At 39.6% G+C, this 24,392-nt stretch overlaps 1 protein-coding gene across 2 annotated transcripts in view; it reads right to left on the minus strand.

The window, feature by feature from the left end:
- LOC126922087 (nephrin) overlaps positions 1 to 24,392 on the minus strand; it is a 301,878-nt gene that overhangs the window by 66,750 nt on the left and 210,736 nt on the right. The window contains exons 1-3 of one of the 2 annotated variants that reach the window (XM_050734308.1): positions 19,751 to 19,883; positions 19,552 to 19,659; positions 17,845 to 18,053 (exon numbers count right to left, since the gene is read on the minus strand). In XM_050734308.1, the coding sequence (XP_050590265.1) occupies positions 17,845 to 17,974 (130 nt within the window). In that variant the 5' untranslated portion in view covers positions 17,975 to 18,053; positions 19,552 to 19,659; positions 19,751 to 19,883. Of the gene's footprint in view, positions 1 to 17,844; positions 18,054 to 19,551; positions 19,660 to 19,750; positions 19,884 to 24,392 lie in introns of those variants that run through there. The other variant, XM_050734307.1, reaches the window with a different exon arrangement.

Below are 24,392 nucleotides of genomic sequence, written 5' to 3' on the forward strand. Positions count from 1 at the left end.
AATAGTTTCAGAGAGAATCCCCGACGCTTTTTCTCGTAACCGTGGCTTGTGGCAGAAAGGTGAAGGGATTAACTCTATCGATCGAGCCAGATACGTGTCTTAGGTCAATGTTTAGAATTGAAGGTGCAATTCCTTTTACCGCTCCGTCGATTGTTGCCTTTTCACCCACGCGCTCGAAGCGGTGGCGTAGCTCGTGGCATTATTGCCTTACCACGAAATCCCAGGGCGTTCTGATGGATCCTGTAACCTGCTAAGACTTATTTGATGGTGGATTTAATCCCATTTGGGATATCGATCAGTAAAGTTAACATTCATCAAGCGCCAGGCATTGACGTAACGTTGCGATTACTTTATTCAAGCATCGGCCTGATATTTATCTTGTTTATTTTTAGTTGCTGATTTTTTAATTTTACGATTATTAAATACAAATACTAGAATTAGACTAGTAACGCATTAGAACATTAAAGGATATACTTGCATCTATTGAAAAATTTCTATAAATTCTGCTGTAATTAGAATTATGGATTTACAATAAAATAATCTGAGAAACAAGCCTGTAAAAGCAATTAATTTATAATACTATTGTATATTTTGTTTTTATATAGTATGTTTCCAAAAACTCGTCCCTTATCTCTTAATTGTAAAAGAATTCAATAGACGGATAGTATCATTATTGTTCTTTTTGTGGATTACAAAGGATTCTGTTCCTCTGGTTTATTTTTACCAGCTACCTTATATCTAGAAATTACTATATGACATATTCACTTCCTATTAACAATTGAAATATAAATCAGCCGTCTTCCGATAGAATTTAGTATCAAGTTTCACAAACACACTAACGTTTTCCCAATAATCCTGAAACGAGATATTCATAAACTTGCCAATCCTAACATTAAGTAGCGATTAAAGAGATTCTTCATACATCGAACAATGGTAAACCGGAGTACCTTTTCGAATTTCTTTAATCGTAAACGACGACAACGACGACGACGACAATGACGACGACGACAATGACGACGACGACTGTTTAATTATGTATTGTTATTATGTATTGTTATTACTTACGACGACTCCACTCATTTCTCTTCTCTATATCCTCCATTCTTTCTTTCCATGTGAACGTCATTATTTCCCTGTTTACATGATGGAACGTTGACACGGGCCATTGTTCGCATGCTACGCGCGGAACAAAGAGTTGAATAAACGCGCGGGTGAATAAACAGCTTCTTTCCATGCTCTTCCAGCTTTCTTTCTTCGTTTTTGTCATTTCTGCCTTCATTCTTTAAGCGGATTTCACGTGTGGCAGTATGGCACGACGAAGGAGTACGTCTTATAATTGCGACTAGTAACGTTTCGCGGAGCACGCAAGAACTCGGACGGCCTGACGGTCAAAATTCCAGCCGCGGCCACGATAAGACGGCCGGAAATGTTTCAGTTATTGCATTCCGCTTCCGCGGAACAAATTGTCCCGCGCTAAAACCGACGTAATTAACTGCATCCATCTTGTACACGTTCCACATTTTGCGACGACACGATTGTTCGGCAAATAACGTCGCGCGAACAACCTCGCTGCATGCAAAAACTTGATTGCGTTCGTTCGTTCATTCGTGTCTTTGAGTTGACTCAATTGCCACCGGTACAGAACCGATGGTTAAAACGCGCATACACACACGCACGGTCGTTGATGTTTCGTTAAAATGCTGCTTTCTCTCTGAATTCCGTTCGGCTGCTGTTTACTCGAGGGAAAGGTTGCAAAGTAGGTATTCAGTTTGGCTTTCGTAATGGGATGCATGGCGTTACGGATGGAAACAGCAGTTGTTGTCGGCAAAATGTTTCCTGACATATTGCGTCAAGGAGGTGGGGATTAAATAATTAAAAATTCTGTACATTAGTTTCCATAGTAATAAGAAGAATTCCATCTGATACTTGTATTTAGTATTTATATTTTGGGATTGTTACCATTTGCAAGATATTTATAAGGCAGTCCTTTTGTCTTTGGAAGATGAACCTTTACTAATTGAAAATTGTACCTCAAATTTATTTCAGTAGCAAAAGATTAAGTTTAGTAACTGTGTTTAGTAAAATGCAGAATAATATGATGAAATGGGAAAAGAGGTAGGCGTATGAATAAAATTTACAAGAGAACGCTTTATCCTGATAAGTGTTATTCACGATGAAACTAATTTAGTAGAGGTGCTTAAGAGATTGAAAATATTTTGAGTAAGAACACGAGACGGCGAGGGAGAAATATAAATAATAAGTAAAATGGTTTGGATCGCAGATCGTTAGGAAATTTTCCTTCAGATTTTTCCTAAAATTCCAATTAATTTCTTGTCCCTAAAGACGACCGCCGCGAAATAAAAAATTTAGTAACATTCTTAATAAATAATAATTAGAAATTGGACCTTGTAGATATTGGTCTTAAACCTTGGAGCGTTTTAATAGGCTAGCTTTTCACAGAAGAAAGGAATCAAGATGTTCTTCTCGACCGTGTTACGCTTAAATTATAAAAAATCCTTGTAATTAAGTTTCCTTGGATCTCTGTAAAAAAAAAGAGAGAAAATCAGGTATTATTTCCAAAGAGGGACGAGACAGACTGAGAAACAAGTTAAAAAGATTTGTAGGTAAAAACTGTACTGAAAAAGAATGTATGTATGCGATGGTGAAAGGTGTGTAAAAAATGGGTAAGATTTTAAAAAGGACTGACGACCACGAAAAATAGAGTCGGAAAAGAGGGTTATAAAGAAATGGGTAGAAAAGTTGGATATGTAAAAAGTACGAAAAATGTGTTTAGAAGAGAATTCTAAACAATCGAGAAATACCAGGAGAAGTTGGCGGTTAGAAAAAAGAAAGAAAAAAGACGGATAAAGCATAAAAATTAGGGAAAGTTAAAAAATAGCTGACAAGCAAAATAGGTTAAAAAGAATTGAAGTAAAATTCAGAAAAATTTAAAAAAGCTCGTTGAGCGGACAGAAAGCGTAGCACAGAACCAGAATAGAAGCGGAGAAAAGCTAGAAAAAGCTGACAGATAAAAGCGACGAGAGAAAAACAATAAAATAACCAAGGTAAAAATTGGGGAAAGCTAAAAAGAGAACGGACGGGCAAAGGAGGCACGAAAAAAGCATGAAAATTGGAAAAGTTAAAAAATTTATCGAACAAAAGGAACGGGAAGTGGTAAGTAAGGCCGAACAATATAGAATGTTGGAAAAAAATATTGCTAACTGGTAATTTCGCCAACTTTCGTATATTTATTTCGTGCAGACGAAGATTCATCAGTTGATCGACAAAATATTCGTGCAAGATCCAGTTGCATCACTCATAAACGATGGTCTCCGAGCGTGTATTTCTTTCGGTAAAATACTATTAAAAGTTCTGCGGAGAAGCAGGAAATCCAGATCAATTACCTTTCGGGAGAACAATTCAGCTTTAAGGCCAAGAACTTCGACGGCTGGAGGTGAATTTCACCGAAGAAACTTTCGAATGGAACCGAGTTGGATGTTTTATCGCGCGGATTATGATACGTATAGAGCAGCTTCTATCCAATAACTCTAGCTTCGTTAATTGCGCCAAACATCCAACGACTAATTCTATGAAATTCGATCGAACTTTAATCTGAATTAAAACCCCGTACAAAAGTGAATATACCTTCAGCTATCGCATACAAAGTATACTTTCTGTCAAAAGTTGCTTTAAATCAGGCTGACTAAAAGCATCTGCGTTTCTGATACGGCACAAAGGCAACTCGGTGTTTGAAGTCGTAACAATTTTACAAACGATATTTTAAATGGTAACTGAGTAGTAATTTTACAAAAGAAGATTTCATGCGTATTCCCAAAAGAAATCATCTTTAAAAACTCGTCGCGCTTTTGGAAAAGAAAGATAGAGGCAACGTTTTTATGCACGTTTCGCCAGGATCGTCAAAGAACCACGAAAGCAAGAATCGTCGGACTTTGAGGTACTTTTTCCAAGAATCTACGGCGCATTTATCAAGATACCGACAAAGCGAAGGCAAGCTGGTCGTTAAATGTGACTGAAGAAACTCTTTCAGGACGCTGTCAGATTAACAACGAAAGCTGCAGATTTACAGGGAACAAGATAGAACCGTATTTGTTCGAGTAATTGTCGTGACCAGAAGCGGGGAAGAAGTCACTTTAAATCGTTTAATCCGCTTTATTACCGTTATTTCGCTTTCTCTTTAATGTTCTGGCTAATTTTTATTGCGATCTAAGAGAGCTCGTGTGTTCATTCTCTGTTCGAATCTCACTGGTGTTTATTAATGAGATTAGGGAAATGGGAACAGCTCGTTTGGACATCTTAAGCGTTACTGTTCTCTCGAAAAACAGACTCCCATGGGGATTCTAATCTCCTTTAATTCCGCCCGACGATTCGAGCGCGGTACACTCGAGGCTCGAATGTTCCTTTGAACGCAACCTAAGACGTTTATAACAATAGCATTTAAATGGCTAAGTCAGAATTGAATTTTTATTGCGTGACAACGAACTCTTAACTATCAGATAACTAATCGCAAGGAAGTTTTCTGATTTCTTCATGAATGGAAAAGAACGACGTAGAAATATACAGAAAAGTACAATTTTCTATACCAAAATTATGTTCTTTTATATTTTTGTATCATTCGTTTCCGTTATAAAAGTAACACAATTATGTTCTTTTATATTTTTGTATCATTCGTTTCCATTATAAAAGTAACACTAAAACCTTCTTGGTTACCTAACGTTATTGGAAATAACAACAAAATTCGTCGTCATAAGGAATAAAAAACAGTGCTATTCCTTTATCTTAGCAATGGAAGAGAAACTATAAGAAATTATAAACGACTATTACCGTCTCTTATTTCACAGAACATGTCGAACGATACTGTAAAACTTTTTAATTTTTCGTTCCCGATAGCTTGCAAAATTCGCTTACTTTCGACTATCTTGCTCAAAGTGGGTACGTGTACCTGTTACTCTGCAACATCCTCGCTTAAGATGGATCATCAATTTACCTCCACAAGATAAGATTCACCTAGCGAAAAGAGGAAACGGGGGAAGAGTGTAGCATCTTGGCTGCTGATTGAACAACGCCAGCTGAGCACGAGTAATCAAGTTCACCGTGAAGATCGGGCACGTTCGACCGGTCTCTCTCGCTTCCGGTCAATTGTTAAGGTTTATTTAGAGCGCCCAATAACGCGGATCTCCTCGGTGGTGACTGGTGGATCGTCTCAATGGATTTACAGTGTTTTGTTGTTTCTAACTCGATGTTCGAGCTTCGACGAGACGAAGAACCGAGGTGACGAAAACAACGTCGTGTATATCGTACGATGGATGTTACAATGTTTGAAGTATTCCCGATAGAAATATGGAACTGGTCGGGGCTTCCGACTGACGGAATTCAACGAATTACGGTTCGGTCCGGTGCGGTTAATATTGAAGGAAATTTACATTTCCGTTGGAAATCAACAGTTCGATAGGAAATCCCATTGGGTATTTCAAGTCGCTGGTAAAAGCGGGCTATTTTTGTTTCTCACTGGCCGGTTCGTTCGTTCTTCTACGCCTGGGGATATTTCTCGACAACGATGACGCGCAGGACCTTTCCATTCGATCGAACTATGAGGTTTGAGTGGAACCACGGAGAAAGAGGAATTTTCGTAGATTATTTCAAGATTTGAGGTCTCCTGCACAATAATTTACAAATTAATAATATCAGTGATATGACAAGATGCGAGTTGTAAGTTTCTCATAATTTTACAACTTTACTTCGATTAGGATAATCAGATAATTTGTTATTTGGAAAATTTACTCCTAAAATTTCATTTGTTTTATCATTGGTTTTGTTGCTACGATGCAAGAGAATTTATCGATACCAAATATTTGCGACTTGTGACTTGTCAAGTTTCACTAACAATATTATTAGTACAGCGATTTTAATAAAATACGATAAAACTGTTAAATATACCTAGGAACATTTATGTCGAAAGTTCGAGGGATAAACTTTCTCTTCCTCCTCGAATTGTTCGAACGAACGGAAAGAAGCTTTTGTTTTTCGGCTGACCACGGCAGAGCAACGTCGATAGAACACTTTCAACTCGTCCGCCTCTTCAAACGTTCAATTGCTTTTCACTCTCAGTGCTAATACACAGAGTTTTTCTTGTGTTTGTACTTGCGCTATTGTAAGGACACTTGTTCGGTTAATAATCTCACTGTTATCGTATATAACTTAAGTTATCGTTATTGTTTAGGCTTTGTCATTGTCAATTATCAGACTAATTTATTCGGCGTAACGTAAACACACCAATTCTAGAAGTCAATTTTAAACACAGAAATATAGAGATAGAGCGAGTGAGCGAGTTAAAAAGTGAGATAGAAAGGGAAAGAGAAAAAATAAAAATGGAAAGCGAACGTTGCATAGAGGCACCGTATCTTCTTGGCTAATAACTCATGCAGTTTCATACGGTAAATATATAAATGTAAGATTGATTAACAAGCGGCGTCAATATGCATATTTGATTTGACAAGGACGAAAGAGGCCTCCATGCAACGCTCGCTTTCTATTCTCATATCGCATCCACTTACGCGGCAATATATGGCCCGTTTACTTTATCTTTTGTATCTCTATGATTTTAAATAGATCGTCGACTGTTCTGTTCCATAGCGAAATTACTAATGCATGCCACTGCATACATCTTGAGTGTGCCTGCTTAACAAATTCCATTATACCATTATACGTTTGAAATTCTCACGTTAGATAGATTTAGGTCGCGTTTGTGATGGATCGTTTTTAACTTATCGTACGGCTGGTAATAATACTTTGGAAGATTCCGTCCAATTTCACGAGTAAATGCAGCGAGTTACCGGGTTCCGAAAAACCGAGCCAGCCAGTGTTTTCCTAACACGGACAGATTCCATTCGAAAAGATAAATGGTGATTCTGTGTGTATAAACGCGCGTCTCTGAACAACTTCTCGCTATTTTCCTTTCCAATTTTTTCATTCTCGTTTGTGTCGCGGATAATTCGCCATTGAAAAGCCACGAGCTAGCTCTGACCGTAGGAAATCCTGGGAAACTTAAATACTGTTTCCTCACATATTATAGATTTAACAGATTGCGGATCAATATTGCGTTAATACAACGTTCCGTTTACACTTTCTTTATGATAAATTTAAATTATTAGATCCTATCGAATCTCTCCACACTGCGACTATATTATTTCAAGAATTTGCTCGATATTTCTCTTGTTACTATTTTCCTTTCCACTTAAATTACAGTGCTGCGATATACCGTTATTTTTTACGTTTCCTAATGATGTTTACGCAGGTCTGGCGTATTATTTCGCTGTTCGATCCTTAATGACTTAAGCAGCGTCGATCTAAATACATTTCACCTTTTATCGTATTCAAAGCGAACGACCGACTTTCCCTCAAAGGGACGATACTTCTTTCTCTCCTTCGTCCCTCTGCCTCTTCCTTTGACCCCGTTCTTGTTCTACTTTCTCGGTCGGCGGTATCGTTAACCGCGGTGTGTACCTATGCTCGCGTCGAAAGTCCCGACTAGCCAAAGCGATATTGAATTCTAGCGAGTTTCTAAAGGCAAAGAAACGCCCAAAAGGCTGGCCATCCGCTCGCCAAGTCAGCAACTTTGACGTAAGGCGAAACTCTTTCTCTTCGTCCTTTTTTCTGTTTCACTGTATTGCGAGACGAGATGGATAACGGGCGGTTCTTTGTCTCATACAGGCAAATCAATTTATTAGATTTCAGTCGTAGAATTGACGTATTATAATGAAGACAGTTTGCCAGAGATAGAGATCGATTTGTGTATCTTTTTCTTTCCGTATAATCTCGTTTGGCGATACAATCTTCTTACAATTTGTTCCACTCGTTTCTCATCTGTTTTTCTTCGATCTTCCTTGTTGGTAATCTATTTTCCTTTCTCTTCTTGGTCAGCTCTCCGAGAAAAGCGAGTACGTCGATATAGGTCGGCTTTAGAAGATCAAGAATAGAACCTTTCTGATTGCACTAGAAGCAATGAAATTTTTCTAGAATTACAGGAAAATTCAAAATATTTCGTTCAAGTTACAGCATCGATATGCCGGGCAAAGAATTTCAGGCAGGAGATATCGGGATGGCAATAACGAGCAAAAAGCTCGGATAAGGGATCTCCAGCTATTTTTATCTTCTCTCTTGGCGAGGGTTTCTTTCGTCGCTATCGAACGGAAGTGACAATTCGAAGCGACAAATGACGTCTTGTAGCGAAGTTTTAACTTCCACGGGTAGCTTTGGTTTTATAGAATTCCCAGGCGGCACGTCGCGTCCGTCTTTTTTGTTCTCGACTGGCGTAGGAACTTGGAAGAAATAACTTTAATTCACCGCGGGAACTCGGAAATCTATTAAAGAAAGATCCGATCGTCTTTAAAGAACGTTCGTGCTCGTACAGTGGCAACGATTTTTTTCTTTTTTCTTTTCTTCTTCTCCTTCTTCTTCGTTCCTCCTTTGCTGACATTTCTTCGGTTCCGTGAGCCTCGACTTTTACGTTTTCTCGCGACGTCGAGCTTTATTGCGGACTCGGCGGTGGAAACAGATCGCGTCGAGTTTCCCGGCAACGGAATCGCTGCCCTTCGTTTCACGTGTAACGCCGAATACACGGCGAGTCTATCAATTTGCAGGACTGATCTTTTCTAAGAGTATGGAAAATCCGTACAAAACCATCTACCTAAGACTGTTTATAATTTTTTAATTTATGAAGCAAATTGTATAAAAGAAATTGTATTTTGTTTAAATGCCTTCGTAATGAATATGAAATAAATAACATAAAAATAGGATTTTGAGATTCGAACGTAACATTCGGATGAACAATAAAATATTTTCGTGCGACGTACTTTATATTTCCAGTGACGATACACTCAAAAGTAATTTTCGTTACTATTAGGTCATCCCATAAGTTCGTGCCGACTTTTGTGTATACATTTCATGTGTCGATTTATAAACATACGGCGATAAGGGACCAATGCACTTGAAAAATGGGAAGAAGTTGTACAACGAGAGGGCGATTATATTTTTTCATGAAACTGAAAGGTATGTAAACAATCTTAACATATATAACCGCTCGAAAAACGGAACGAACTTATGGGATGACCTAATATTTCTTTTAGACTCGTTCGCTCTAGCCTTTTCTATTATTTTATAATAATACTAATGTATTTTGTAATAAATTTCTATTGAAAACTATTTCGATGCAACGAAAAGTAACTGACAAGTAGCCGTAGCTGCGTTTTCCCTAATTATTAGTACGATATATGGTTTTACATCTCGATAGTCGAGTATGTACAGGTTTCCTCTGCTTCCATCGACCAGGAGAGATCACGAGTTTTCGAGTTGCGTGGTTCGATCGTGGTTACATCGACGACGAAATGACTATCAGAATGATATCCGTTGGCCCGTGGAAATTCCCAGTAGAAATCACGGCGTGAACGGTCGTCGGTATTCGGTTCGCGTGACCGATGAAAAATTCGTGAAACGCATTCGTATTTCCTGGACGGCCCTTCTCTCCCTCTTCTGTTCGCAAGGAAATAATCCGTGCTCGATAGAGAAGGCTCGGCATAGCGTTCTCTTTGATAAAAGAACCTGGGGATCTTTTTGCCAACCTCGATGGAGCCACGCGGCTGAATACAATTTTGATACTTCATGATGAGAGCACGTGTTCGGGTTCGCTTATATTTCTCTGAGCCTGTGGGTTTTGCGAATCGTTTCTATTCTCGCGAAGCAGAATTTTAAAACGCGAGAGTAAGTGGAGTTCGTATTTGCACAAACTGTTAGTTCGTATTTGCCCACAGGTTAATGAGATGAAAAGTTACAGATTGGTCATAGTAGAATAAGTAGACTAGGAATATTTACGCATATTCATACGATTATGGAACGTAAGTAAAAAATGGGATTTTCATAGAAATTTGTTTTACCTATTGTGTGTTATAACGAGTACGTTTTACACTCTTCTACGTTTTCTGAGCTCTTAATACTAGAATCATTAACCCGTAATACGCAATGTTGTAAATAGAATTCTGCACCTACATAAATGATTATAATTGTAGTGATACAATGAAGACAATAGTCATATAGATATGTTTCTACTTGAATAAAAGTCAATTATAATCAAAGCAGCAGACTTTTAACAATTCTCCGATAATCAGAGATCCGTATAGCGTTAAATTTCCTGTGAACATATAAACGTTTATCAACGACACACGACTGTCAACCACATATTATGAAACGGAGAGATAAAGTTCCAAAAGAAACTTGGCGAGAAAAAGCGGCATGTCTAACGTTAATTCCGTGTCGTTCTTTCATTCCGCGTCATTCATTGGTACGTTTAAACGGTTTCCAGTATCTCCCCATTCCTTTGCGTCTTGTCTATCCCATATGCATAGGTAGAAACTATGAAAGTTTAAAGTTTAATAAAAATTCATGCTCCGTGAAGCCGGATCTTCCCGAAGCACCTTATGTACTTCCTCTCTCTCGTTTAAAAATTGTCGGCTGTGTTCATAAAAAGCTTCTTTGCCGCTGACGGTTCTTGCCGGTTCTTTTCTCCTCTACCTTCTTCCTCTTCGTTTGATACACGGCCTGGTGTATCGGACCGGAATGCGACCCAAGTCTGCACTCCCTCTCTGTCTTCTCCCTTGTCTTCCCTTGTACATCGTGCCCAGCATCTTTGTTTTCGTCGTACAAACGATCGGACCAAAGTCAACCCAAAGAGTCGAAGGAATCGCGACGATTTAAATCTCTCGCGCGTATACACTCGACGCGAACGCGAAAGCCATCGCCTTCTTGTATGTTCTTCCGACGTAGACGCTTGGTTTGCACTGTGTCTAACTACAGTTTCGAGAGACCAAGCGAGCACAGACGTGTTCGCTTTCGTCTAGCACCGTTTGAACTTGAACAAACGTCGTATCACAAAGAGACGGCGAGCTACGCGGCACTACACAGAACAGCAAGCTGCCGCACACAGAAGGAGTCTCGGAGAAGTGTGTTCGAGCAACTTGTATTCCCAAAGGTGCACAAAGGAGACCTCTTTCTCTGGGCTTAAACCCGTGACAAAGGTCAGAAACAACGATCGGAATCTTGTGAAAATTAATTTAGCATCATCGCGTAATTAATTTACAACTACCAACGCTCCGGCCACTATGCGAGTATTCGTCTCACGGGCGAAACTTTGGCAACCATTGCGTTTCAGTTATTCTGTTGTTCCATATTTAGTATTTTAAGTGGTAATAATACTTAGTATATCTAGTATTCTAGTTATCAGTGGAAACTTCTACATAAGATTTTAATTTCAAATTCAAAAGATTTTCTATGTTCGTAGAGATGCCTTTAGTTTTTCATTTTAAGAGAATAACAATATCCTATACTGTTCGTTGAATTCTGCAATCGAGGTTCGAAGGGTTCTTTGGCGTGTCACACGATCAAATTATCCAGTTTTCAACTCCGAGAATGTTTCAACTTGTTTGCGTAAAACGTAACACGTATTGCCAGCCGCAAGGTAAATTTTATAGTTCGCGCAGACTCAATGAAAAATTCTGTGGTCCCACGAGAAATCCAGCCCTACCTGCTTGTAGAAAAACCGAAACCTCGTTCGCTACCTATATCATCCAGACAACCTTGTTTTACCTTTTTGTATTCTTATCAAACACGAATTTCTATACACCCGAAACCTGTCTGTCAACGCCATTATCGGATATTTTCAATTTTTAATTTAATTATTGTCAGTTACTCCCATGACTAAACGTTCCCGCTCGAAGGAACGTTCGAAAGAAGGAAATTGAACGAACCACGCCTCGTTGACCCTTGTGCTGGTCGAAGGGCGTCTTTCCGAAAAATTCCGGAGCTCGGAACGGAAACACAGCGGTATTGCGGCGTCCGGTGTCCGGCATACGTGCAGTGGAAACGGCGAGTTGCTCGTGATGCGGGATCCGTTCGGTAAATAACGGAAGAAAGACGAGGGGGACCGATACGAGCCTTGTAATTTCCTCCGCAGTGAGAAAAGGAGGAATGTACGTTAATTGGCGTTCATCTAGAAACGGTTTACCAACACCAGTGACTAGCAACACTCTCGGTAAGTAAGAGGGTGCACTGAAGAGGTGGGTCAGGTCAGATGGGATGATCGTGCGAAATGGCTGGTAGGGGTGAAGCTAATTATCCCGCGGGAAAAATTCCACGGGACACAGGGAGTAAGGGGAAAACGGTAACGTGCAACGAATGTTCTAACATTTCTCGGCGGGGCAGCATCTCCATAACTCTTGAACGGGATTGTTAATTGGATTTTTTTTTCTCCTCACCACGCCACGGCGTTTCATTATAACACGCCCACTCCCGCGCCTCCTCTTCGTTTTGTCTCGCTCAACCTTCTCTCCGCCAACCCCTCGTTCTTCTTTCTTGGCAATTGTTTTGCCCTATTTGTTCTCTGCTCTCCGACATCTTCCCCATCCTCCTGTCTTCTGGCGTCTACTCATTTTTCATTGGTCCTCCATACAGTCTTCCTTCTGATTCTTTTCTTGACCCATTTGTCCATTGCAGCTGTTTTTCTTTTCCCCCTCTCCCGTATGTTCCACTTGATAGTGGTTTTCCTCGGCCATTTCCTTTTAACAGCCGCTCCTTTTCATACCTTTTTATTCATGTTCACCTCAGCCGGGCGCTTTTATTACCAGTGTGTCCGTGGAACGCGTCGCGGCTTCTCCGGACGTTGTCATTTCCTCTTGTTCGTTCGGTAATGACACGTCGGCGTGTAGAAACGTCAAGTGGAATACAGCGGTGACGTTCAGCCGGAAACGAACCGAGCAATAGACATGGGTAACCAAGCTGAGCTTGCAACGACCGTGAAACTCTTAGGGACAACCCGTTCGTTTCCCAATTGTACGAAGAATTCTCTCGAGCTGTGCTACCATAGGCTAGTTGCTGGGGCACACGTATCCCTAGACATAAAGTAGGAAGGATGTCTCGAGACAATGTGAGACGCTTGGGAATAACGTCGATTTGTTCCGGGACTGGTTTACGTCTTCCTGTAATGATTTATATCATGCCATGTATGAAGTTTATTATGCTGTAAAGGAAACTCCATTACTTCCTAGCTCTTTTCTTAATATATTGGTTAGTACATCTGTCTTTCTCTTTTTCCATGAACCAATAAACTAGTTTAATAGCTGATGAGGACAAGTAATGAGTCGTTTCGATTGTCCATTTTTTGGACATAATAGCTTGTTTATTTAAGAATTGCACTCTTTTTAAATGTCGTCTCGAATCTGTTAAGTTAATAAATGATAGTTGATAATATCAATAAATGATATATAATAATATATAATGAATAATATTTTACATTAATTAATTAATCTTACAAAACTGGATATTATTCAAGCGAGATACACATAAACCCGATAAAGAAGCGCTTCATTGGGAACGAAGAATATACGTAAATACTTTCTGTAGTTACTGTAAATTCTGTATATAAGTAAAGTTAATATTGTTCTTGCAAACGCTTAACTTTTCAAACAGCTCTACTTTACGTAACCCGATTAATCAGCGTAAGTTTCTGTACACATCTTACTCTGACTGTTCGTCGTAATGAGTAACTATCCTCGACCAAACCATTGAGTTTAACGTTCCTCCGTTTGTCGATAGCCAATTACGTAATCTCAGTCCTGTATTCGCTAAGTCTTTAACGGTAACAACATCGAAATCGGCACGGCTTCAAAGCGACTTACGCAACTAACGATTCGTAACAGTATCGTGTGCTTGAGCACCCGTAACCAGAGAAACGTGCCAAAGGAACGTAAATTACATCGCATACAGACTGTATATCGGTCTGTTCGTGTTTCTGCACCGACTTCGATTCCTTCGTATCCGGCTGCGACTCAGGAAATGAAAGTCAAAGCAAAAATCGGAGAACGAGAGCTCTGATGGTAGTCAGACGATGAGACGCGTCTCTTGGAAACGAAGATCTCCGGAAACCATATTCGTGTCGACGTGCATCTCTTCCCCGGTCGGAGAAAGAAAATCGAAATCAACGGAGAAGTTCCTCGTTAAAGTCGACGAGACTTCATATCCGTGCCAAAGATCACTAGCCGGCCCAGTGATCGATACTTCGAAGCTGTCCGAACCAAACTACCTTCCTAATATATTTCTACGTGTTTTAACGATTAACGTTTCATGGCACGATCTATTTTCTAGATTTTTTTAGACTATGGCAATTCAGAGTTCAAATTCAATAGCGCAATCATCCTCTATTTTTGCGATGGAGAATGTACGATTAAATCGCGGATCCATTTATGAAGAATTTAAATTTGTAAAGAAGGTTAAGCAGAAGGATTGGCAGAAGTAAAACACATGTTGTGATATGTAGGAAATGCGATGTACAATAGCGGACAAAGGAAATCTTGCGATCGGTATGTGTGATGCATGAGTACTGGTAACTTTTGTATTAGATATTTTTTATCGTGTGGATAATAGTTATTTATTTCAAGCTATATATTTATTCGTGGTTCTTGTTAAACATAATTTCATTTTCTATTATTTTTCAAAGTTTTAAAGTACAGTAAAACGAACTTTCTCTTGTTCATTATTATGTGTTTCGTTCAAGTAATCATTTCTTCGTCAGAGTCTGAAGAAATATGGATTTGCGTAAACATTTATCGTCGAATTATAGTTATCTCTAACTGAAAAGTTTCAATTTTACTGCGAATATCCTTATGTATCGCGTTTGCGTCGCATATTTTTCATTCAAGAAACAAATACATTTATTGCCATTTTATCGGATCAAAGAGGTTGAATAAAGGATCGAACCAATTTATAACGGTTGTGGAATCGTAGATTACATTTCACATCCTCGATATTCGTGGTCATGAGAAATAATAACTTGGAGCATAACCTAGCCGCGTTGTCGAATTCGGAGGATGGCGGTTTATAAGCACTCACCATGTTCGATCATTTAGAGCGGTCGCCTCTATGCGAACTTCAACGCATGGATATGCAACAAGTATCGAGAATACAAATGTTTAATTTCTAAATAGATATGTGTCCGATTATTTCGTTCTATAAATATTCGTGCTAATGATCGCCAATGATTAATGAAATCACGACAATAAAGAATCGTGCTTGTGCTTACGAGCAAAAAAGGCAAGTCACGCGTTTCTACTATGATATTTACGACTTTAACGATTTCATTCGCGCAATAAAACGTTATGCGATGTTGCGTTTTATTTAAACGCGTCCGGCGGTCTTTTTTTACCGCCGTTCGTTCGTAAAATTCTGACCGAATCGGCCTACCCAGGTAGCAGATAAATATTATCGTTCCTTTGTTTGGCGTATCGCGAGCATTAATCGGCCGATTTCAATCCTCGTGGACATCACGCGCCTCGATGGAAACGGATGGTCGTTAATATACCCAAACCAGGCTACAAGTAAAATAATATCGTTTTTAGTGGAATTGTTCCGTGCAATATGCGCGAGGAAAATGGGAGATATGAATAGCGAGAGATAATCTTTGTTCGGTTTCACTGCATCGCCGGTAATTGGCCTGACTAGTAGAATCAGATTGTGTCTGATCAGGCATGTATATCGCGTGTACACGTTGTACATAGAATGCTGATTCGAAAGAAAAAAGGGAAGATAGTCGGTTTCGCGAAACTGTCAGCCATAGATGTGGATAAGTAAAATAAGACCATGTTTGGTTAGTTTAATAGAATCGAATAGTATCAGGTCAAACATGTACATTTTGTGTGTACATTGAATATTAGATATTTAAAAAAGAAAATTGATAGTAGGTTTGACTAATTGTCGGTGGTGAATCTAGATAAGTAGAACGACATAGCGTTTGGTCCGACCAGCAAGTGAACTTGTATCTGATCACTGGATCAAACATATATTTTGTGTGTATATATTAAGGATTTAAAGAAGAAAGAAGGATATATTTTAATCGATTCGAGTAACTATTGGCAGTAGTTTTGAACAAGTGGAAAAGGACTGTGTTTGGTTAGACTAGTAGAACTATCGAGAATTCATCTGATCGATTCTAGTTTTTCTTAGTTCTGAAATTTCAACTGAAGTTTCTGGAAAGCTAATTCTTTTGCAGGCAAATTTTACACACTTAGATATATTTCTCGTAAATGATTTGTTTTTGATTATCAAATTATCTAACAAATATCCTTCCAAATGTCTATCATTGCAGGATCATGTGACAACGTATAAATTAATTAAAATTCTTGTTAAGCTGATTCCTAAATCGTCGATAATTTTCATAGTGTATCACTCTGATCTCTCGATCGATTTTAACATCGAAGGACTACATTCCAACCGTCATAATAATAGCACGTGCTTCAAAAAGTCGCGTGATTCTCTACGATCCTGTCAAATTTCTGGTGCATAGATCGTTACGACAGCGAGGAACGTTAAAAGCTCGAAACGCGGCGATGCGCTGGTCAGATAAAACGCGTGCTACTCTCGGAGAATGCCACTACGTGGCGCGACACGCCATTGTCCCATGACAACTGGCATAGTTTTATCTTAATATATATCTCTCTTTTTGTGTTGTTGCGTGTGCTTAGCGGAGACGCTCGGTTAGTGGCCAAAAGCGTCCACCGTCATTCGTTTATTTCTTTCCTGACACTTAGCTGCACGATAGAGTTGTAAGCGCAGAAAACTCGCTGAAACTCGAAACTACGCGTATCTTGAGTTTCACGAACGTCAAGTGGGAAAAATGGCATCGTGGATTTATGGAAACGCAGAATAGCGATATTCTATCGAAGCCAGTATCGTCGCTACAGACGTTCTTTATCCGGTAGGGTGTCGATTGTTCGTGGATTTTCAAACGTGAAGCACGATTCCGAACGATAACTGATAGATCTCTTTATTGTCTATCGACAGGAAATTCTGCTTGCCATTCGACAACAATATGTGCTGGCGAATATTCGATCGCGTTCGACGTGCTACAGGTATTCACGCAACATGACGTTCCCGTGAATAAACAGATGCTGCGTATCGACCGTGTTTTAGCCACCCTTGTTTCCCCCTTTCCCTCTTTTTTTGCAATTTTTCTAATGGAATGAAAAGAAAATCTCTCTACAGAAACAGTATCGTGGTTTGACGAATTAATTTCTATTATTTATTTACGAGTATTTCTCTTTCGATCAACTCTTTTTTCATTTCATACGCACAGCGTTACTGTCATTAAAAATAGATTTTGTGACCGAGTATGGAACCCGAATGTTGAACGATAGTGTTGTCTAAATTCTCTCTATAATTTGAAGGACCATTCAGAACGAGAATGGAACGTATCGAATGAGTGAGTGCGAATGATTGGCGACTAGTGTGCTTCGTTCATTAGTGTATTTCTAGTTTCGCTGTACGAGCCTTGTGCTTGTTATCGGCGCTATAGTATTTCCACTTTTTATTCTACGTATCTCCAGCAGCTGCGTTTTCAATATAATAGAATCGCGTTTTTATGAACTTCTTTTATTTTAGTTACACGAAATTTTAGTTACGGTTTGGTTAAACGAACTGTTGAATGAATCTACTCACCTGAACGTGAAGTCCTATTACATAGACGAAAAATTATAGGTAATGAGCGAAATCAATGGACTTTCATTACATCAACTACAATTATATAAATTATGTATTTCTCAACAAGTTCGTATAAACTTCGTTTTACTATACTCTGATATATTGTTAGACTTTGAATGACCCTATGAAATTCTGACTGCACCACGAAATTCTAATCCTCAAAAGTGATATCTGTCGCATCAGATATAAATTTAGCCTAACGGCGAACATCAAGGATAAAAAATATAAAGTGAAAGGATGGAAAGTACTTACCTATCACCGTTAAATTGACTTTGGAGTTTCGCGTCTGGCCGATCTGGAAATCGACGCGACACCTGTAGATGCCAGCGTCCTCTTCTCTTATGTGGTCCACGCCGAGTTCGGCCGGTTTCTTGTCCGGCATGAAATATGCTCGATTCGAAAACACAGTGTCGTCCGACCATCGTTCGGCAATACCAAAATCCCGATCCCTCGCATCGACACTAAATGAACATACGACAATTTAAAAGAAAAACGATTGAATGAGAAAACAGTAACAGTAAATTATTAATTATTATAAAAGAAAAGAAACGGCTGTTCCCATACGACGATTCATATTGAAGTCTTCAGCAACCAAATCGCCCTACGTTTTTAAAGACTTCATAAGCACATTTTTACCACACACGCAACTGTATTTCACGTGTATTACACATACCGGTCTACACGCATATCCTTTGAAACAATCCTCAAATTTATAAATCATTTATTCGTGCAAAATTAAGATACTAGATACGACGTTACGTTTTTGTGATAATATAGTAGGAACGTAATCTAACAATGGTAGTGGTCCTTCAACAATGATTCGTTTATTCGAGCGAGACACAAGACACCAGATTTCGTATGATGAGTTTGCAGAGCACTTAAGACGAGTGTAGAAAACGGTGCCGAAGTTTTATCATAATTATTTTAATTAACGTCACAAGCGGATAGACGTATGCCCGGAGTATCACGGTGAATAAATTAAACTACCATGGGGTAGCGCGAATGAATCAGACAGTTTTAAATGTAAACGTCAGACGTGCGCGTTTTAAGATTCCCATTAGTTTTGGCGTTAGTACGACGAGCTCCTTTGTACAAAAGGTGGACGTATTTGAAAAGCAGCGCACGACTACAGACAGAGTCGCGATAAAAACGGACTTATGAATATGAACTATAACGCGAGCGCCCCTCATTCGTTTCTAAATACGTATAATGAATTTTCTAGTACTATTCAGAACATAGGGTTTAACTGCGGTGACGAAGCGGCATCGTATGGATGTACTTATTATCTTTTCGATAGAGGTAGAAAATTTTAATAGAGAAAATTAATGGCTGACAAAATAAGAACTATTGAGAAAAACTGTGGCGCATAAAGTATAGATGTTCGAGCATAATGCAAATTTTATTTATGAAATGTACTATTTCTATGCAAGGGCATTGATTAATTTTAACTTGAGACTCGTTAAATACAATAATATCAGTTCAATTGTATAAGAAAATTCAAAATGCAAACACGTTTATGTCGTTTTCATGTCGTTTATACGTTATGCTCTTAAACGAGCGGCAGTTTTAACTTTGAAACATAATCAATGAAGTCACATCGGCGAATCATTGAAGGAGAAACTCCGGTTGACCGTCGCGACTTGTTCGACGTGGAATAAATTTTCTGTCGCGACCAGGCTGCTGCTTGCCTCGCTCGATATCGGCCACACTAACCTTGCGCCTCGTCGACGACCTGGTTTACCAGGCTGTCGTAGTCAGATGGAGAAACGACCTACGGCTATTTGATCGTGTATGTTGAGGTTATTAGATGTATAAAGAGAGAAAACGCGTGGATAAAGTGTAAGGTACAAAATATATATATTTAATTTAATAGAGAAGTGTAATAATAAGTAGGAATACAATTTGAACTGGTCCAGATCCGCACGCTAGCAGTATAGCAGTATAGCAGTAAGCAGCTACCTTATAACTGAAAACCCCGAAGCCAACGTCGCCTGTCTACTGTTTATGGTCTGCCTTCATGCTAGTCTTTTGTCTATATGCTGTCGATGACTTCAGCGCTTGAGAAAACTAAAAAGACCAGATGTAGAGTTTTCGTAGAAGTGGTGACCACTTCAACAGTGCACATAAAGGACTGTGTACAAATTGATTTGCTTCTTACCTGTAAACGGATGTACCGAGGTCCTCGCGGTACCACAGCACTAGGTGCACCGAATCCCCTTCGTGAGTGGTTGATATGTCGCAGGGAAGGTACGTTGGATCACCGACAAGCGCCACTATGTGCGATATCGGGACTGAAACAGAGAAAAATACGAAACTTTTACTGGCGATGCCGATTTCTCATTAATTTGGATAAATCTATCATAATTCGCCTGAAAGAAGAATAACCATTTTTTAGAAAAAGATCAGGCGATGACAGTGGTAGAAAATTTATTCAATATATTCAATTTAGAGTTTAAATAACGAACAATATAACAAATTCGGGTATGACGTATTAAATAGGCATATTTCGAAAAATGTTGAGTATCTTGAGCGAAGAAACCTATGGCGAAGAACCAATACCAAATCTGAACTAAGTTAAGATCTTCTACTATCCTTGTGAGCTAATGGCTCGTGGTTTAATGCTCCTTAACTTTCAAGGCAATGCAAACTAACGCTTCCTGCACAGTATCATCGATGAAATGGTATATGTAACTTTTTTGCAATGACAACAAGAGACGTTTCTATTTGAAGTTACTAAGAGATGTTGGAGTAAGAGATACATGAGTTTTTGTATGCTAATATACGTCAATGAGATAGTATTGTAGGAAGCGCGTTGAAAGGCTAAGAACTTTCTGGTGAAAACTTGTCAGTCACGTAATCCGGAATGATGATTTATATTTTGCGAGTCCCTCGGCTCAGATGAAGGAACGAACTTAAGATTTATGGGCTGCTTTCTTCAAAAGCAGCGACTCGCGTAGCGTATCCGTAATGCACACCTGCATGTTTATGCGGCCGAGTGCCGCGGACCACATGCAAAATTCAGAAAACCGATCCAGAAGGCATCGTCCTCGGAGAATGTATTTTTTAGAAAATAATCGCGATTTATGTTTTACTTTGAGAGTTGTAAATGGTAATGTATTTAGTTTAAACCGGTTATTTTAACCATGGAAAAGGAGAGATATCAACTGTCGGGATTTTGACAGAATTTTACGGTTTCCGATTTATTTTATCTTTTCTTTTTTCTCAGAAAATACAAACTTGAAAACTGATAGTGCGTATATTTAAATAACTTAAAAATAAGCACGTACATTTTTAACAATTTCCAACATGTTTCTATTTGACTACATGTCGTTAACATATATAAATTTTTCAATGCTCTATTCACAGACCTTTTTCTTCATTTGTCACAATTTCTACTCGCTGCTGTAATTTAACTGCATTTTCCTTATAGGCGGCTTTTGCAGCCTTTGCAAGGCCGATGCAAAATTATATTTTAGAGGAAGTATTTTTCTTGGCGCTTATTACGACCACTCAAAGTTTCAAACGTTCCTTTTCCAACGCTCTATATACGACCATTAATTTCTCGAAAATTCCATCGCGACATTCAGCTAGGAATTCCGAGAGTTGACTTTTCCGACGAGCTGGAAAAGTCACGCGTCCCTCGAACAGCGCCATACCGTACGGAAACACGCGTTTTCTGAAAGCTCGTTTCTCGGGTGAAATACCGCCTTTGTGCTCCACGGTCCGCATGAAAACCCTCCTACTTAATCAGTTGTTCCGAAAACAAAAGCGAAAAGAAATGAAGTGGAGGAACAGGAAAGAAATACATGAAATAAAACGAAACGAAGACGCTCTACTCGTCGTCGTTGCCGGAAAAACGAGTCTTCGGTTGTCCTCCAGTGACCCAGATGTGAGCGTTCTATGATTAAAGACGAGCGTACGAAATGAGAAGTCATCGTTTTACATTGCGCTCGCGGCGGCGAAAGCATTGACCTCGCGATCGACGCATTATCTTCGAAACAAATGGATACTGTTCCCTACAGCAATGATGAAACACGCGTAGAAACAAAGGGTAGCTATTGGTTGGTTTCGGACGCAAGTTATTTATCGCGTGAATGGCTTTAATCGTGTGGATGCTGCATCAGTTTGCAGCCAATTTTCTGATTAACTGGGACGAGCCTGTTAAGAACGTTGGGACGAAGTTTGTTTACGCCAGACACGCGATCTGATGGTTCTTCTGAAGTTATTTGTTAGGCTTTTAGTTATCTTTTGACTACATCATTTGATTACATTTTTTGTTTCACTATATTATTTGACTGTAACTTGACTGACGAAATATGAGTAGATTTGATGAGCAAATTTAATTGCTTACTCAGTGAGTGAGAGAGAGAGAGAGAGAGAGAGAGAGAGAGAGAGAGAGAGAGAGAGAGAGAGAAAGAGAGATTTTCAGGAAATTCCAAGTATTTTCCCTTTCTTTTGAGAGATACGAGTGTAATCATCTCGACAAGTCTGACCAGTTAACGTATCTGCTACTGTGTGTATCTCTCATTTTATACGAAAAATATTCAACGTAGAAAAATAGCTGACTACTATAACGTCTAGTCACCAATGTACTAATATCTTCAATTAATTAATAGTTTATGGATTTAGCAAACACATTCATTACGTTCGATAATCCCCAGTGTTCACACTCAACGGTATAACATTACTATGATTCCAGATTCGTAAAAGAGATCCTATCGTATCACTAGAAAGGAAAAAGTGGTATCGTTTTACTCAGAGATTCACATTCGCTGCCTGAGAGCTCTGGCTAGGTTCCTTCAGCCTCTACGTCTGTTTCCGTATCCAGTGAAGCCAGAAAAGAACGTGGTTTTCAGCAAAGCAAGCTTTGGAGAAACGTAATACGCTTATCGCGTTTGCACTGACCACTGAAGATTCGCGATGTAACGTTATCATCCTTTACTTGCAAGCTTTCTTTCCTGCAATTTTTCTTTCTCTTTCTCGAACGTATGGCCGCCTCTTTTCGCATAATCGGGTCGCCAAGGGAGCAACTGGTAACGAGCATAAAGCGCGCGCATGGAATATGCCAGGTGAACATGCGAGGCGCGCGAATGTTTGCAGAACGACGACGAGCGTGTTCAAGCGGCTGAATGAAGTGGCGGAGAGCAACACCTAAGCAGGCTAAGATACCAGGATTAAGTGGTATAGGCCGGCACTTAGTCGGCAGATTTGGTCGTGACCTCGTAACTTTCGTATCAAGTGGCGCGACTCGGTAATTAGTCGACCGGCGCGACGTCTTAATGCGTATAATATCGAGAATTAAGCAGCGCAGGACGTGTAATTAACAGGTGCGCGCAGAAGTTCGTAGTATAGATTAAGTAGCACGTGTCAATAATTAGCGGCACGATAACTACACGCCTCGCTGCCGAGATTAAGTAGAATAGATCCGTATCTGTCGAACCGGTGCGTGGATTATCATGCTTCAGTGACGAAGCTGTATGAGTAGCGACACGGTTTGTTAAGGCTCGCGATGGTGTGGGATTAAGCACAGCTCTGTGTGTTGATTTTCTTGGCAGGAAGTCTCGCAGAAGAACTGGACGAGCTTCTGTCAGACAGCGATGATTTAATTCCTGGTTGGAATTGTTAAGTTGGAACCAATGTACAGAGATTTGGATTACGTTGATTATCTCACGAAGTATGAACGCGTTAATGCAATAATTAATCTGTAATTTTTTAATTCAATTTATATCATTAGATTTTCTCTACAGCGTTATGGCTAAAATTCAAATTTTATGCACCACTCCGTTGTTTGTTCCTTAATCGAGCACTTCAATTTGTCTGTTCTAATTTTTTTCGTTGCAATTTGTAAATTGAATTTTATCAGTGTTAACTAAGAATTCAAATTTCTATCTTACACGAATATCCTATTTCAAACGTAACTCGGAAGATCCTGATCTCCAACGACTGAACAACACCGTGGAATAAATTATTTCGGGACAGTATAATGCAATCTTCTCTGACAGAAAATTGCGAATTCTGATTCCCCGTAATCTCCGCTACTATCTCCACGAGATCCAATCAAGTAATCGAACATTCATGAATTTCCCCCTGCCAGGTATAAAGAGGATCCCCCCATGGAAAATTAGGCCGCGCAATCCCATCGTATATTCTATTTTTCGACTCCGCGATGGAAGAGGAAATTCGAAACATTCGCCGTGGAAATCGACGAGAGGCTTCGTTCTTCGATCCAACCCCGTCGATTTTCAGACGATACCACCTCTTTATTTTCTCTTCGTGCTCCCTTTTCTAAAGCTTGTTCACCGCCTAGATGCGTCACATTCGAGAATATCGGGATAGAGGTTGCGGCTCGGACGCGTTATCCGACCGACGTCTATCATCCTTGCTATATTTGTCGGATTTCAAAGAAGCAAAATGAATAGAAATACACAGGGGTTGAGGAAGAAAGGGGACACAGGTCGCGAATCCTCGATTCGAATTCGTTCTTTCTGTCAGCCGGTGAAATATGATTACACTCGAGCGTTGCTTTATTGATATTCGAGCATGTTCCATGGGATGCCAGCGTGACATTCGACACGAGCCGGTCGGTCTCGCCTTCTGCCTCGTGCAAAATGGTTGGATCGATGTAACGCGTTTCGCGTTCCGCGACCTCTTTTTTCCCTCGCGCCACCACTGTCCGCTCTGCGGGCTTCATTTCAGATGCGAGGCAAATGTAGTGGCGTAACGTAGCGTCTGATGGGAACATTTGTCACGTGGAGGAAGGATATCCGATCAGGTGTACCAATATGATACCCGGCGGTAGC

This window comes from Bombus affinis, chromosome 11 (assembly GCF_024516045.1).
Source record: "Bombus affinis isolate iyBomAffi1 chromosome 11, iyBomAffi1.2, whole genome shotgun sequence".
Lineage (NCBI taxonomy): Eukaryota > Metazoa > Arthropoda > Insecta > Hymenoptera > Apidae > Bombus > Bombus affinis.